The sequence below is a fragment of the Bactrocera tryoni genome, unplaced genomic scaffold (genome assembly GCF_016617805.1).
Source record: "Bactrocera tryoni isolate S06 unplaced genomic scaffold, CSIRO_BtryS06_freeze2 ctg7180000341209_QRY, whole genome shotgun sequence".
Taxonomy (NCBI): Eukaryota; Metazoa; Arthropoda; class Insecta; order Diptera; family Tephritidae; genus Bactrocera; species Bactrocera tryoni.
Window position 1 is genome coordinate 15,107 of NW_024395326.1, and position 16,616 is coordinate 31,722.

At 35.5% G+C, this 16,616-nt stretch overlaps 1 protein-coding gene across 1 annotated transcript; it reads left to right on the forward strand.

Moving 5' to 3' along the window:
• Positions 1-5,838: 5,838 nt before the first annotated feature.
• LOC120779376 (tigger transposable element-derived protein 4-like) lies at positions 5,839-6,731 on the forward strand (the record flags this gene model as incomplete). The annotated part of the gene is made up of 2 exons (XM_040111570.1): positions 5,839-6,046; positions 6,251-6,731. Coding segments are annotated over exons 1-2 (591 nt in total), but the record flags the coding sequence as incomplete, so codon positions are not given.
• Positions 6,732-16,616: the final 9,885 nt, after the last annotated feature.

Genomic DNA, 16,616 nt, shown 5'->3' on the forward strand with positions numbered 1-16,616 from the left:
ATGTTAAACTAATGATTTGCGGCAACTCAATTTTGATTGCTAAATGTGTATATACAAGAAAATCGAATTTATACCTTAATATAAGATTGTGGAATTCTTCCGAATGCGCTGCTGTTGTGGCTTTATGTCCACTTCAGTAAGATGAAGAATGTTAATTAACTTAAATAAGTGAAGTAAATGATTTGAAGGAACACAATATCGATTGCTAAATGTGTATATACAAGAAAATTGATTTTGTACCTTAATATAAGATTGTGAAGTTCTTCCACATGCACTGCCGTTATGGCTTTATGTCCACTTCATTAAGATGAAGAATGTTAATTAACTTATATAAGTGAAGTAAATTATTTGAAGTACCTCAATATCGATCTAAATCTAAATATAAGATTGTAGAATTCTTCCAAATGCACTGCCGTTATGGCTTTACGTCATTTTCAGTAAGCTGAGGAAGGTTAATTAACTTAAATATGTTTAACTAGTGATTCAAAGCAACTCAATATCGATTCCTAAGTGTGTATATACAAGAAAATCGACTTTATATCTATATATAAGATTGTGGAATTCTTCCAAATGCACTACCGTTATGGCTTTAAGTCAACTTCAGCAAGATGAAGAATGTTAATTAACTTCAATGAGTGAATAAAATGATTTGAAGAAACTCAATATCGATTCCAAAGAGTGTACATACAAGAAAATCGACTTTATATCTAAATATAAGATTGTAGAATTCTTCCAAATGCACTGCCGTTATGGCTTTATGTCCACTTCAGAAAGATGAAGAAGGTTAATTAACTTAAATATGTTAAACTAATGATTTGCAGCAACTCAATATCGATTACTAAATTTGCATATACACGAAAATCGACTTTATACCTTAATATGAGATTGTGGAATTCTTCCAAATGCACTGCCGTTATGGTTTTATGTCCACTTCACTATTATGAAGAAGGTAAATTAACTTAAATATGTTAAACTAATGATTTGCAGCAACTCAATATCGATTACTAAATGTGCATATACAAGAAAATCGACTTTATACCTTAATATAAGATTGTGGAATTCTTCCACATGCACTGCCGTTATGGCTTTGTGTCCACTTCAGTAAGATGAAGAAGGCTAACCAACTTAAATAAGTGAAGTAAATAATTTGAAGCACCGCAATATCGATTGCTAAATGTGTATATACAAGGAAATCGACCTTATACCTTAATATAAGATTGTGGAATTCTTCCAAATGCACCGCCTTATGGCTTCATGCCCACTTCAGTATGATGAAGAAAGTTAATTAACTTAAATATGTTAAACTAATGATTTGCGGCAACTCAATATTGATTGCTAAATCTGTATATACAAGAAAATCTACTTTATACCTTAATATAAGATTGTGGAATTCTTCCGAATGCGCTCCTGTTATGGCTTTATGTCCACTTAAGTAAGATGACGAAGGTTAATTAACTTAAATATGTTAAACTAATGATTTGCGGCAACTCAATATTGATTGCTAAATGTGTATATACAAGAAAATCGAATTTATACCTTAATATAAGATTGTGGAATTCTTCCGAATGCGCTGCTGTTATGGCTTTATGTCCACTTCATTAAGATGAAGAATGTTAATTAACTTATATAAGTAAAGTATATTATTTGAAGTACCTCAATATCGATCTAAATCTAAATATAAGATTGTTGAATTCTTCCAAATGCTTTGCCGTTATGGCTTTACGTCATTTTCAGTAAGCTGAGGAAGGTTAATTAACTTAATTATGTTTAACTAGTGATTCGAAGCAACTCAATATCGATTCCTAAGTGTGTATATACAAGAAAATCGACTTTATATCTATATATAAGATTGTGGAATTCTTCCAAATGCACTACCGTTATGGCTTTATGTCAACTTCAGCAAGATGAATAATGTTAATTAACTTCAATAAGTGAATAAAATGATTTGAAGAAACTCAATATCGATTCCAAAGAGTGTACATACAAGAAAATCGACTTTATATCTAAATATAAGATTGTAGAATTCTTCCAAATGCACTGCCGTTATGGCTTTATGTCCACTTCAGAAAGATGAAGAAGGTTAATTAACTTAAATATGTTAAACTAATGATTTGCAGCCGTTATGGCCTTATGTAAACTTCAGTAAGACGAAGAAGGTTATTTAACTTAAATATGTTTAACTAATGATTTGAAGCGACTCAATATCGATTCCTAAATGTGTATATACAAGAAAATCGAGTTTATACCTTAATATAAGATTGTGGAATTCTTCCAAAAGCGCTGCCGTTATGGCTTTATGTCCACTTCAGTAAGACGAAGAATGTTAATTGACTTAAATAAGTGAAGTAAATGATTTGAAGCAACTCAATATCGATTGCTAAATGTGTATATACAAGAAAATCGACTTTATACTTTAATATAAGAATGTGGAATTCTTCCAAAAGCGCTGCCGTTATGGCTTTATGCCAACTTCAGTAAGATTAAAAAGGTTTATTAACTTAAATAAGTGAAGTAAATAATTTGAAGCAACTCAATATCGATTGCTTAATGTGCATATACAAGAAAATCGACTTTATACCTTAATTTAAGAATGTGGAATTCTTCCAAAAGCGCTGCCGTTATGGTTTTATGTCCACTTCAGTAAGATGAAGAAGGTTAATTAACTTAAATAAGTGAAGTAAATAATTTGAAGCAACTCAATATCATGTGCCAAATGTGTTTTTACAAGAAAACAGACTTCATACCGCAATATGAGATTTTGGAATTCTTCCAAAGGCGCTGCCGTTATGGCTTTATGTCCACTTCAGTAAGATGAAGAAGGTTATTTAACTTAAATAAGTGAAGTAAATAATTTGAAGCAACTCAATATCTTTTGCCAAATGTGTATACACAAGAAAATCGACTTTATACCTTAAGCAAAGGATGTGGAATTCTTCCAAATGCACTGCCGTTATGGCGTTATACCCACTTCAGTAAGATGAAGAAGGTTATCTAACTTAAATATGTTAAACTAATGATTTGCAGCAACTCAATATCGATTACTAAATTTGCATATACACGAAAATCGACTTTATACCTTAATATGAGATTGTGGAATTCTTCCAAATGCACTGCCGTTATGGCTTTATGTCCACTTCACTATTATGAATAAGGTAAATTAACTTAAATATGTTAAACTAATGATTTGCAGCAACTCAATATCGATTACTAAATGTGCATATACAAGAAATTCGATTTTTTCCTTAATATAAGATTGATGAATTCTTTAACATGCACTGCCGTTATGGCTTTATGTTCACTTCAGTAAGATGAAGAAGGTTAATTAACTCAAATATGTTAAACTAATGATTTGCAGCAACTCAATATCGATTACTAAATGTGCATATACAAGAAAATCGACTTTATACCTTAATATGAGATTGTGGATTTCTTCCAAGTGCACTGTGGTTATGGCTTTATGTCCACTTCAGTAAGATAAAGAAGCGTAATTAACTTAAATATGTTAAACTAATGGTTTGAGACAACTCAATATCAATTGCTAAATGTGTATATACAAGAAAATCGACTTTATGTCTTATTATAAGATTGTGGAATTCTTCCAAATGCATTGCCGTTATGGCCTTATGTCAACTTCAGTAAGATGAAGAAGGGTAATTAACTTAAAAATGTTTAACTAATGGTTTGAGACAACTCAATATCGATTGCTAAATGTGTATATACAAGAAAATCGACTTTATGTCTTATTATAAGATTGTGGAATTCTTCCAAATGCACTGCCGTTATGGTCTTATGTCAACTTCAGTAAGATGAAGAAGGTTAATTAACTTAAAAATGTTTAACTTTTGACTCGAAGCAACTTAATATTGATTCTTACGTGTGTATATACAAGAAAATCGACTTCATACCTTAATATGAGAATGTGGAATTCTTCCAAATGTACTGCCGTTATGGCTTTATACCCACTTCAGTAAGATGAAGAATGTTGATTAACTTAAATAAGCGAAGTAAATGATTTGAAGTAACTCAATGTCGATTACAAAATGTGCATATACAAGAAAATCGACTTTATAGCTTAATATAAGGATGTGGAATTCTTCCAAAAGCGCTGCCGTTATGGCCTTATGTCCACTTTAGTAAGATGAAGAAGGTTAATTAACTTAAATAAGTGAAGTAAGTAATTTGAAGCAACTCCATATCGATTGCCAAATGTGTATATACAAGAAAGTCGACTTTATACCGTAATATGAGATTGTTGAATTCTTTAACATGCACTGCCGTTATGGCTTTATGTTCACTTCAGTAAGATGAAGAAGGTTAATTAACTTAAATATGTCAAACTAATGATTTGCAGCAACTCAATATCGATTGCCAAATGTGTATATACAAGAAAATCGATTTTATACCTTAATATAAGGATGTTGAATACTTCCGAATGCACAGCCGTTATGGCTTCATGTCCCCTTCAGTAAGATGAAGAAGGTAAATTAACTTAAATATGTTAAACTAAATATTTGCAGCAACTCAATATCGATTACTAAATGTGCATACACAACAAATTCGACTTTATACCTTAATATAAGATTGTGGAGTTCTTCCACATGCACTGCCGTTATGGCCTTATGTCGACTTCACTATGATGAAGAAGATAAATTTACTAAAATATGTTAAACTAATGATTTGCAGAAACTCAATATTGATTACTGAATGTGCATATACAAGAAGTTCTATTTTTTCCTTAATATAAGATTTTGGAGCTCTTCCACATGCACTGCCGTTATGGCTTTATGTCCACTTCAGTAAGATGAAGAAGGTTAATTAACTTAAATACGTTAAACAAATGGTTTGAAACAACTCAATATCGATTGCTAATTGTGCATATACAAGAAAATCAACTTTATACCTTAATATAAGGATGTGGAATTCTTTCAAAAGCGCTCCCGTTATGGCTTTATGTCCACTTCAGTAAGATGAAGAAGGTTTGTTAACTTAAATATGTTAAATTTATGATTTGCAGCAACTCAATATCGATTGCTAAATGTGTATATACAAGAAAGTCGACCTTATACCTTAATATAAGGATGTGGGATTCATCTAAATGCGCTGCCGTTATGGCTTTATGTCCACTTCAGTAAGATGAAGAGGGTTAGTTAAATTATATATGTTAAATGAATGATTTGCAGCAACTCAATATCGGTTGCTAAATGTGTATATACAAGAAAATCGACTTTATACCTTAATATGAGATTTAGGAGTTCTTCCAAAAGCGCTGCCGTTATGGCTTTATGTCCACTTCAGTAAATAATGCAAAGCAACTCACTACCGATTGCTAAATGTGTATATACAAGAAAATCGACTTTATACCCTAATATAAGATTGTGGATTACTTTCAAATGCACAGCCGTTATGGCTTTATGTCCACTTCAGTAAGATGAAGAAGGTAAATTAAATTAATTGTGTTAAACTAATGATTTGCAGCACCTCAATATCGATTACTAAATTTGCATATACAGAGAAACCTCTCCTAACGGACACCTCTATTAGACGGACACCTCCCTTGGACGGACATTTTTTCATGCACCAAGTTTTAAGTACAATTTTCAGAACAAATCGCCCTTCCTTAGGCGGACACTCTCTTGGCCGGACGCGGACAGTTCATTGCTACAAAGTTGGACGAAACCCCTCTACTAAGCGGACACGAAGCTCTTATCGACGGACATTGACTTCTGTTTTCATAACAAATCAATCAAAAACCTCTTTTGGGCGGACGCGAACCCCTCGTAAGCGGACAAAATATGAGAATGTTTGTATGGCGTATGTATAAACAGATTATAACAAATGAAAAAAGGGGACTCCCCGAATTCAATGTAATGTGTTTATGAAGCGCATGCTTAGGTTTTTTGTTCAGTGAATTGCGTTTAGTGATTGCGTAAACATTTATGTACATAATGCGTAAGATGGCGAGGTCAAACCTGAGCTTAAAAGAAAAAATTGAATTAATCAACGTTAGTGAGGAAAACAATTTGTCTGTCCGCGCATTGGCCGAAAGGTAAGATTTAATATTAAAGTCGTGCAAAAATTATTTAAACATTTTTTTTTGTGTGAAAAATTTTTTTTAAATCAAGTACAATCGTTTAGTACTACAAAATTTAGTATTATTTTCCTGTTTCACATATTTTTGCAACATAATTATAAACACACTGAGTTCCTGTTGGAATACGTTATTGAAAATGTGCCCAATTTTTGTTATCAGCTTCAAAATTGGAAAAACGCAGGCTGCGCTGGTTATTAAAAATAAAGAAGAAATTCGAACAAAATGGATGTCTGGGAGCAATGTCGAATCAAAAAGGTCATTCATGAAAATCGATGGAAAAAAAGTTGATGAAATGTGTTTAGAGTGGTTCAATAAGGCACGAAGCCAAAACATTCCAATATCTGGACCAATAATCCAAGAAAAGGCAAGAGAAATTGCCCGAAAGCTGGGGATTAATGTTTTTGTGGTTTCTAACGGTTGGCTACAAAAATGGCGGGGCCGTCATAATATAACATTCAAATACATTTGTGGTGAAAGTGCTGCTGTTGATATGCAAGATGTGCAGCAATTTTTAGATAAACTACCATCATTTCTGATTGGTTATAGCCCTAGGGATGTCTACAATGCGGACGAGACAGGCCTTTTTTCAGAGCTTTGCCAAACACAACATTGGCTCTTAAAAATGAAGTATGCCGTGGAGGTAAACTATCGAAAGAAAGGTTGACTATCTTGCTTTGTGCAAATATGGCAGGGGAAAAAGAAAAACCCCTTGTCATAGGGAAAGCTGCACGACCGAGAGCGTTTGCTTCAATAGATTTAAAAAAGCTTCCAGTAAATTGGCAGTCCATTAAGAAAGCATGGATGACGCGTGAAGTGATGACACAGTGGTTGAAAGAACTCGACCAAAAAATGGAGTTGGAAAACAGAAAAGTACTTTTGTTTTTAGACAACGCAGCATCCCACCCTCGAGATATGAGTTTGAAAAATGTTAAAATACTATTTCTGCTTAGTAACACCACTTCAGTTTGCCAGCCTTTGGATCAAGGAATTATTCAAAATTTTAAAATTCACTACCGAAACTCTCAGGTTAAAATATTTTGGTAAGCATAGACTGGTTCGCCAAAAAAAAATATAAACGTTTTAGAGGCAATACATTTCATAAAAGAAGCCTGGGCAAATGTTCAACCGCAAACCGTAAAAAATTGCTTCCAAAAGCAGGATTTTACAAAAATAGAAATCTGGCTCCTGAATTCGATTCCGAAGATGACTTGCCGTTATCAACGCTGGCTTCGATTTTTGAATTATCAAAAGCCCTTGGAGAGTGTACTAATTCAAATCCGGATGACTTTGTCCAAATAGATAATAATGCATGGACCGAAAGCTCAGACTTCGAGTTAGACGTTATAATTGGCGAAACCATAGAAACTATTGACGATAATAGTACTGATAATGAGAGTACTACCGAAGAAAGGAATGAAATTTTCTCAAACGAAACCGCATTGACTGCCGTTTCAAATTTAAAAAGATTTTGTGGCGACGCCCTTATTGCATTCGGAAATTTTGCAAAATTTGGAAAGCCGTCTGCAAAACAATTTTCTTTTAAAAAAGCAAAAAAACTTAAGCCAGTCTACAATTACAGCAAGCAATGAATTTAATATTTATATTTTTTATATATTACTTCATGTGAATTTACATGAAATTTATATGAATTTTTAAAGTACATAATACATACATAAATTCCTGTTTGAACAATGTTATATGAATTGTTTTGCATTTAAATCTGAAAGTGGTGAGTATTAAGGACATAATAAAATTAAAAATTTATAAAATAGCTACCCACTCCATTGAGCGGACACCTCTCATGGGCGGACAAAAGTTGACTGACGGTGAGTGTCCGCCCAAGGGAGTTTTCACTATATGTATGTGTGTGTGTGGGTATGTATAAAAATTGTTATGCCGGTATTGGGAAATGGGTATGTGTGTTCGTTGATGCATTGGTTATGTAAACAATAAAATTTTATGCAACTTTATCATTCCGGTCGGTCAAAATAAAAGAGTTCAAAGTTTGCAGCAAAACTAAAAATAACTTTCAGCTAATTTTTTTGGTAGCACTAACTGATAGCATAACTGAAAAAAATTTAATTTAATTTTACTGCATTAGTTCGAAACCTTTAGGGACAACGAAAAGGCTTTCATTGCAAAAAGTACAACAGATAATCAGCAGATAACTGTTAATTTTAATTTCAAAATTAATTTATTTGAAAAGCGATACAAAAACAGTTAGAATTATATTGACGGAGTTAAATTTGAATTTTGCGCGATTTTTTTTGTATATTTTATAAAAAAACCTAGAAATTTGTGATTTTTAATTTTGAAATAATTTAAACACCGACACTTTCCATTGCCCAGCCTTTGCATGACTAAGGCTGAAACATCTCGGTAGTCTTACCTTCGACGAACCAGAAAATATAGCCGATTTGCAAGAGTTTTATGATCCATTATATAGGAGTCTTTTAGACAGCACAACGGACCGGCGTTCTAAGCTGTCCAAGTGAGTTCCGTGTTGGGATCGACCTCGTAACCTAACCTAAGCGGTCGAAAGTTTGAAAAATGTGGAAGACACTACAAATTCCCGTGCCTTCTCGACTCTTTCATAGTTTATTTAAGGTAACTCTTAATGTTGTTTAATTTGCTCTACTCAAATTAAGAAGACTTCCTCATTCAAACGAGTTACTCCAAAATCTCTTAACCGAATAAGTTTAAACTCAATATGTGTGACCTGATCTACGAAAAGGGGGCTTAGGTGTCAAAAAAAAGGAGAACTATTAATGAGATAACGAGAAACTGACGATTATTTTTAACAGCTTTTCCCAGAAAACTAGTTTTTGCACGTTAGCCCCCTTTTCGTAGACCAGGTCACAGATATTGTTCTCCTGATTTAGTTTCATTTGTCTTTTCAGTATAAGCAGAGCAATGGAAGTGTAAAAATTTATAGTTGAAGAAAACTTACCGAGGTCAGAATAATTAATGGTTCGATCTAAACAATTTGTTTGAAGATTTCTTTGAAGAATAATCTATGCTAAATTTATTGTTTCAGATTTCATGTATTTATACCTGTACTTTAGTGTGTCTCCAACGTTTCCTTCTGGATGCTCGGGTTTAAAAATTAATAATGCGTAGCCAGGAAATACTAAATATTCATTTCCCTAGGGCAGCGAGACGCATTTGCAGACAAAAGAAGAGAGAGGCCGAAATGCGATAGTACGAAGAACTTGACAAGCTGGCCGACAGGGGTAATGCCCGAAAATTCTACAAAAAGATACAAAAAGAAAGAAGGTTTCAAGACCGGAACACACTCTTGATACCCAAAGCATACTGAAATTAGGGGGGAACCACTTCTCAAGCCTGTTGAATGCCAGTGAAAGTATAATGCCAGGAGAAGGAGAACCCGATTCCCCAATCGTTGGCGCCATGAAGAAGTTCGAATAACAAAGCGGCGGGGACCTATGCATTGCCGGCGGAGCTATTCAAACATGGCGGCGAAGAACTGATAAGGAGCATGCATCGGCATCTTTGTAAAATATGGTCAGAAGAAAGCATGCCCAACGATAGGAATTAAAGTGTACTCTGCCCAATCCACAGAAATGGAGTCCCCATGATCTGCGCCAACTACAGTGAGATAAGCCTCCTGAACATCGCGTATAAGGTTCTATCGAGCGTATTGTGTGAAAGATTAAACAAAATTAAATAAAGTCAAAAGTTCCATCAGGATCGGGAAGGACCTCTCCGAGCAGTTCGATACCAAACGAGGTTTCAAACAAGGCGACTCCCTATCGTGCGACTTCTTCAATCTGCTGCTGGAGAAAATTATTCGAGCTGCAGAAGGAATTGAGAAGGCACAATCATTTATAAGACAGCTGCTGGCGCCGATGATATCATTGGCCTCGACAACCGCGCCGTTAGTTCTGCTTTCTTCAGAATGGATAAAGCATCGAAGCAAATGGATCTGATGCCGAACAAGAGCAAGGCGAAATATCTCCTGTCATCAAACAAACAGTCATCGCACTCGCGACTAGGCTCCCATGTCGCTGTTGACAGCCAAAACTTCGAAGTCGTCGATAATTTCGTCTATCTTGGAACCAATATTAACAGCAACAGCCTTGAAATCCAACGCGAAATAACTCTTGCTAAGAAGTGCTACTTCGGACTGCGTAGGCAATTGAGAAGTAGAGTCCTCTCTCGACGAGCAAAAACCAAAATTTATAAGTGCTCATAATTCCCGTCATGTTATATGGTGCAGAGGCTTGGACGATGAGAACAACTGATGAGTCGACGTTGCGAGTTTTCAAGAGAGTTTTCTGCGAAAGATTTCCTTTCGAATATCGCATTCGATGGAACGATGTGCTGTATGAGTTATATGACGACATTGACATAGTTCAGCGAATTAAGAGATAGCGGCTACGCTGGCTAGGTCATGTTGTCCGAATGGACGAAAACACTCCAGCTCTGAAAGTATTCGACGCAGTGCCCGCCGGCAGAAGCAGGGGAAGAGGAAGACCTCCACTTCGTTGGAAAGACCAGATGGAGAAAGAGTTGGATTCGCTTGGAATCACCAATTGGCGCCACATAGCAAAAAGAAAAAGCGACTGGCGCGGTGTTGTTAACTCGGCTATAACCGCGTAAGCGGTTTCTACGACAGTAAAGAAGAAGAAGAATTTACTATTAATTCCAAATATCAGTCACATGAAATATTATTGGCATGTAGTAAGAAGAAGCATATGGGAAAAACTTTTCTGAAGTTGTTGTGAGTCAAGCGGGAGTTGCTTGCGTTGGGGCAAAGCAAGGCTGAGAACAAACGAAGCGCTTTAATTTTCTAAAATGTTCAATTATTTTCGATCATTGCAACATTATTTTTTAAATTTTTTTTGCAAATTTTTCGGAAAGGAAGAACGGTAAGCCGCAAATAACTGAATTAAGGAAGTGCCGTGGTCTTTTTTGGCCTTTTATTTCAGTTGTTGTTTTTTTGCTTGTGTTTTATGCTAACAATTTGCTAAATTGAATTGTTACCGAGGGCGCTAAGTGTTCTGTGCATGTGTGAGTGAAGGAGTGGGTGTGCGCAAATGGATGAATGTTGATGAGAGGGAGGTGGGGGTGGTACTGCGCGCATGATGAACGAGAACTATCGCACTTGTAGTGGTTGTTATTGCTGTTGCAGTGGTTTTTATGCTTTTCGTACACACCAAATCACCGCATTCACACTAACACACACACACATACACACATGTGTACATATGCCAGCGCTTATCCGCATAAATAAGTATGAATTTACAAACCCACAATGGCGGACGCACACACACCCACACGCACACATTCGTACACGTCATTAGAACGGCGAGCTGCAAACTCTTCGCACTAACGGTACTCAAATCCAACTTAAAATCCGGCGAAAATGGCACGAAAACGTAAAGCGAGAAACCATGAAATTGTTCCGTTGAACTTTTATGCATTTTTTCTAAATTTATTTGTCAGTGTTTATTTTACTTACACAGTTCTGGTTGCTGAAATTCTCGGACGAGTTTCTTTTTGCCTTCCGCCCCTACGAGTTGATGCATTGAAAAAGTTTTCATGTTAGCTCATCGCGTGAGCAGTTTTTAATGTTTAAAACGCAATTACAGTCGCATCCATCCGACACACTCACACCCGCTCACACACACGCACACAAATACAAATAATAATAACATTAAATGGAGTGATGACGTATGTAACGGCGCGTACTTTGCGCCCAGGTTCTTGCACTTTCCAGCGAAAAAATTACCTTTCTGTGTACAAAATGCTGTGACGCGGGAGTCATGTTTAGTTGGGTTCGAACTTCTGACACTCAGTTGCACAACTCAGACACCGCGCACAAGCACATTCCATTCGCCGGTCACTGCCGACAACACGCTAAATAGAAATCACTGTGTTTGCGCTGCAGCACTAAACAAATGTTACGAAGAGTCATAGCACGCGGGTCTAGGCAAGGCATGGCTTCGTCCGGCTCGACTTTAACTAAATAGTCGCCGGTCAGTCGCTAAAAACTTTGTCCTTATACGGCCATTCACATGTGACTCTGTGTGTGTGCTCTTGTGTGGGCAGTTATATTCCACTAAATGGCTAAACAACCGAAATGCCAGCGACGAGCGTCCGATCTGCCATGTGTGTGTGACTTTGTACACAACTCCCGTCCCGTTAGCATTCCAAAAGTTAGTGGCTGTTTGCTCGCTGCTCTGCATTAAAGCATTTTGGCCACTTGGCGGTCATTGCGTTCGACTGTCCCTAAACACCAGGCATGTTATGAGGCAATCTAGCAATCCAGCAACCGGCTAAACCCTCGTGGCCAGATATGGTCTGATAAAAAAGTAGAGTTGTGGTTTCAGCGCGTCGTGTCACGCGTGTTTTGGGAGTATTTTTTGTTGTGATTTCCATGTAGAGAAAAAAATTAAGCAAATTTAAATTGAAAATTAAATCATTACTCTGTTTCTGTTTCTCTTTTATATTTTGTTTTGCCATTTTCTCGGTGATTTAATTAGCGCTGAAAATGGTTACAAATTTCTCACTTTATATTTATTCACTTTGTTGAAATGTTGACAGTTTGAGAGGAATATGGAACTTCAAGTCACAGTTCTACAAAATAAGTTCGGTTCTAAGGCACTTACCGCTTGAAGGTCAATAATTTCTGAATTAATAACCGCCTATTTAGTTTCGGTTAACGTAGAAACCTATTGTTTCAGTAATAACCTCTTTGGTAAATACACCGTGTCTTACTTCCACAATGAACACCAGTTACAAAGTTAATGTTTAGGGTACAATCGCGAAGTTACAGATTATAACATAAGCTGTTTTTGATACGCCGAACTCCTCCCCAGATATTTTTGCGAAATGCTCTCAAGCTAAGTTCCTTCAAAAAAAATTAATTCGGACTCGTTCCGAAAGCGTCTAAGTCTGTCCCCGCACTACAATAGCAAAATGACATCAATCCATAATTTCCATAAACTAATTGTAGAATTGAAACTTTTTGGTTTGTGAATATATAAGTAGGTTGCCTTTCATATTTCGGGATTCGAGAACACACAAATTTTCTAAAATCATTTTATTGTTTTTCAAAATATTCTCCATTAAGATCTATATACTTTTGCATGTGTCGAACCAATTGCCGAAGAACTTTTGCCATCCTGATTGAGGTATCTCCAAAACAAGCCTTTGAACGCATCAATTGCCACTATAGGTGGCGAAAAACGTAGTTCTCTTAGTTAATTTTTTACGAACGGGAATAAAAATAAGTCACTTGGTCAGGACTATATGGAGTATGACTCATCAAATCGATGTTTTCAGTGCTCAAAAATGAAGTTGTTTCAGACGATGTGTGAATGCTCGCATTATCTTAGTGAGGAGCGATTCGTTTTCGATGGCTGGTTTTCCTGGTTCTTGAAAGACAACTGGCAACCAAATGGTTGTGTATCACTAAGAATTTACTGTTCTGGGTTGTTCCAGCAATATGTTTGCGACATGCCCAGTTTTTCAGGCAACAGGCAACCATTTGTGCTTCATGCGCGAACAACTTTTGTTGAATTCGGCTCTTTTTAAAACACCCACACAGTCGACTGCTGTTTACTTTAGGGCTCATAGACGTAAATCCACAATTCATCAGCTGTAACGATGTCATAAAAGTCATCCATGCACTGTCATCGACACAAGTCTTTCCTTAAGCGTGTGACAAATTGTGTGGGATCCAACGTGAACAAATGTTTTTACAGTCAAATGTTCATGCGATACTGAATGTGCAGGTAGACTAGACCAACTAATGCCCATAATGGTTTCAATATCATGATAAATCACACGACGATCTTGCAATATCAGTTTCCGCACAGCAATAATAGTTTCCGGAACGACAACTGATTTTGAACGACCTTCCCTAAACTCGTCTTGGAATGATCTATGATCTCATTTGAATTCACCATATCATCGATAAACACCGGTCTTTGATGGAGCTTCATTGTCTTAAATTGAATTAAGTTTATTTATGCACTGTTGATGAGTTAATCGACTTCGAAAGTTGTAAAAAAATGATTGGACGAACATTTTCGCGATTTAACTCCATTTTTTGGTCAGAAAGAATATTTTAAGTTACTGTAAACAATACAAAAAACGCTCGTATGTCCAAATGTTCTGATTATGCGCACCATCAAATGTCAAACTTTACGATAAAATTGTGAGTTTCCAGTTTGAAACGCTGGTGTTGCCCAATCCCGAATAATAAAAAGCAACTTATTGCACAATTACTAGAGGATTCAGTCACGTGTTCCTATGACTAAGGCATACATTATTATAATAAACTAGTCGTACCAATCAACGCCGAATAAGTATCCAAGATATTAAGAATAGAATTTAAGCTCTAAATTTCTCCGCAAAATGAACATTGTTTGACTTTGAGACTTATTTATAGACATTACGAAAGTTAAACCAATAGAAAGCTGTAGCCTTCTGAAGCGGAATGCATTTTCTGATCTCGACGTCATAGAAATATTTTGCAGCAGACAAAATTTCTATTAAATTTTCATGTCAAAATGTATGTATTTCCAATGATATTTTCAATGATCAAACGTACATAATTTCCAGCAGGGTCACTAGACTGTAGTAAGACAGCACAACCGAAGAGTTTATCGTTGCATTGTTCTGTGCTAGGCTTCAAAGGAATATTTGCGTTTTTCTCAGTGGCATCGTTTTGTAAAATAATATCAGATTAATTAGATTAGCGACTACGGAAATGTCATAACCTATAAAGAATCTGATAATAAATGATGTCGTATATTTCAGGTTATTAACTTTCAGTTTATTCTCCCTTTAAAAAGCAGTCCTCGTATAATTAATTACACTTTTCTGGAAAGATTCTTCTTCTTCTTAATTGGCGTAGACACCGCTTACGCGATTATAGCCGAGTTAGAGTTAAAGATTAGGATATTTTAATAATTAACTGCAAAAATTTAGACATTATTTAAATATTTTGTTCTTCACCTTAATATTAATAAATTGTATGAAATCAATCACACTTTTTAACCATGCTGAAATATTAAAATAATCTGACCTTTTTTTTTCAAAAAAATTTTAAATGGAAGGAATACTTTCATAAATATGCCCTCATAAGTAATTCGCTAAATTTGAGTTTTACTGTCCCATCTTCCCTGAATCAATGGTATCTTGTTCCAGGAAAGGCATTGTAATATGTTTGTTTTTTACTGATTATGAACAAATCAAAAGCAAGGTCCCTCTGATATTGATTTAAATTTACACGCACAAAGAGATTTGAGAAAAAATTGAAGATAAAACCCACAATTATTAACGAAAGGAACGAAACACAATGTAAAATAGAAAAATTAAAATTCTCACCTATGCGTTCTTCGTATGCCAATGCTGAACTTCTTAATTTGACTAATGCAGTCTAGACGAGGAAATGCAGACTTTTTCATGATACTGTTGTTGTACGTGTTGTATTTACGTGTGAACACGAAAGCGTTACTGTGTGTCGTGTACTTGCACTAGATATGTATAAACATGTAATTACTGCAACAACAAGCGAGCGTGTTACTCATAATCAGAGAAGAGTAGAGAGTAGTGAAGACTGGAGGTTATAAACTTGAACAACTTCTTTCTCCTAATGCGACAGTGATAATGAAAATGCTTACACGCATACTGCCACACACACATAGAGGCACATACAGTTAAGCACATATTTGTCAGCAAAAGCATATTCAGTGTTAACACACATACAGACACACGTACATGTGGAGTTACAATTAAGTTGTTGGCAACCAGAAGGTAACAAGCTGCAAGTTGGCTGCAAAGGCGAGTGTGAAGCGTAATTTGGATAATAAATGAGACGGAATTAAATGCGAAAACATGTCAGTGGCAAGCAGCAAATCATTCATAGCGCATATCTACAATATTTTGTAATAACGTGAAGTGTGTGTGTGTGTGTACGCGGAAGGAAGTATTAAACTAGCGACCATTGCGAGCTTGTAGATAATAGTGCCCATACACGAGCACACAAGTGCGTTCGATCGGTATGAATTCGTTTGCCCATACACGACACACAAATCCATTTTGCGTCCGTTCTTCACAGAGTTAACATGTGCGACAGGCAAGCGGAACATTTCTTGGAATTTATTTCTAATGTAGCATTTTTATCTATTTCATGGAATTTCGTTAATAAGTTATTCCAACTTTTATTTTTCTTACACTATGTATGTATATATATGAGCGCTTAGGCAAAAAGCGAAAACTTTGAAGCGCGATTTCTCGGTTTTTCATTTTTACGATTATTCTTAATTGGCGGGCAGGATAGAAAAAAACTAAACGTCGTATGGAATTAGGGCAAAGTTTATTATCATTGACATAAAATTATCTTATATTTAAACTAAAAAAAATTTAAGAAAAGTCAAGTTTTAACATATTTTTAAACAGCATAAAGAAAAATTGTTTTCATCAAAAGCCACTACTTATTACATTTTTAATAAAATTTTAAATTTTACACTTTTTTTTGGAATTTTCT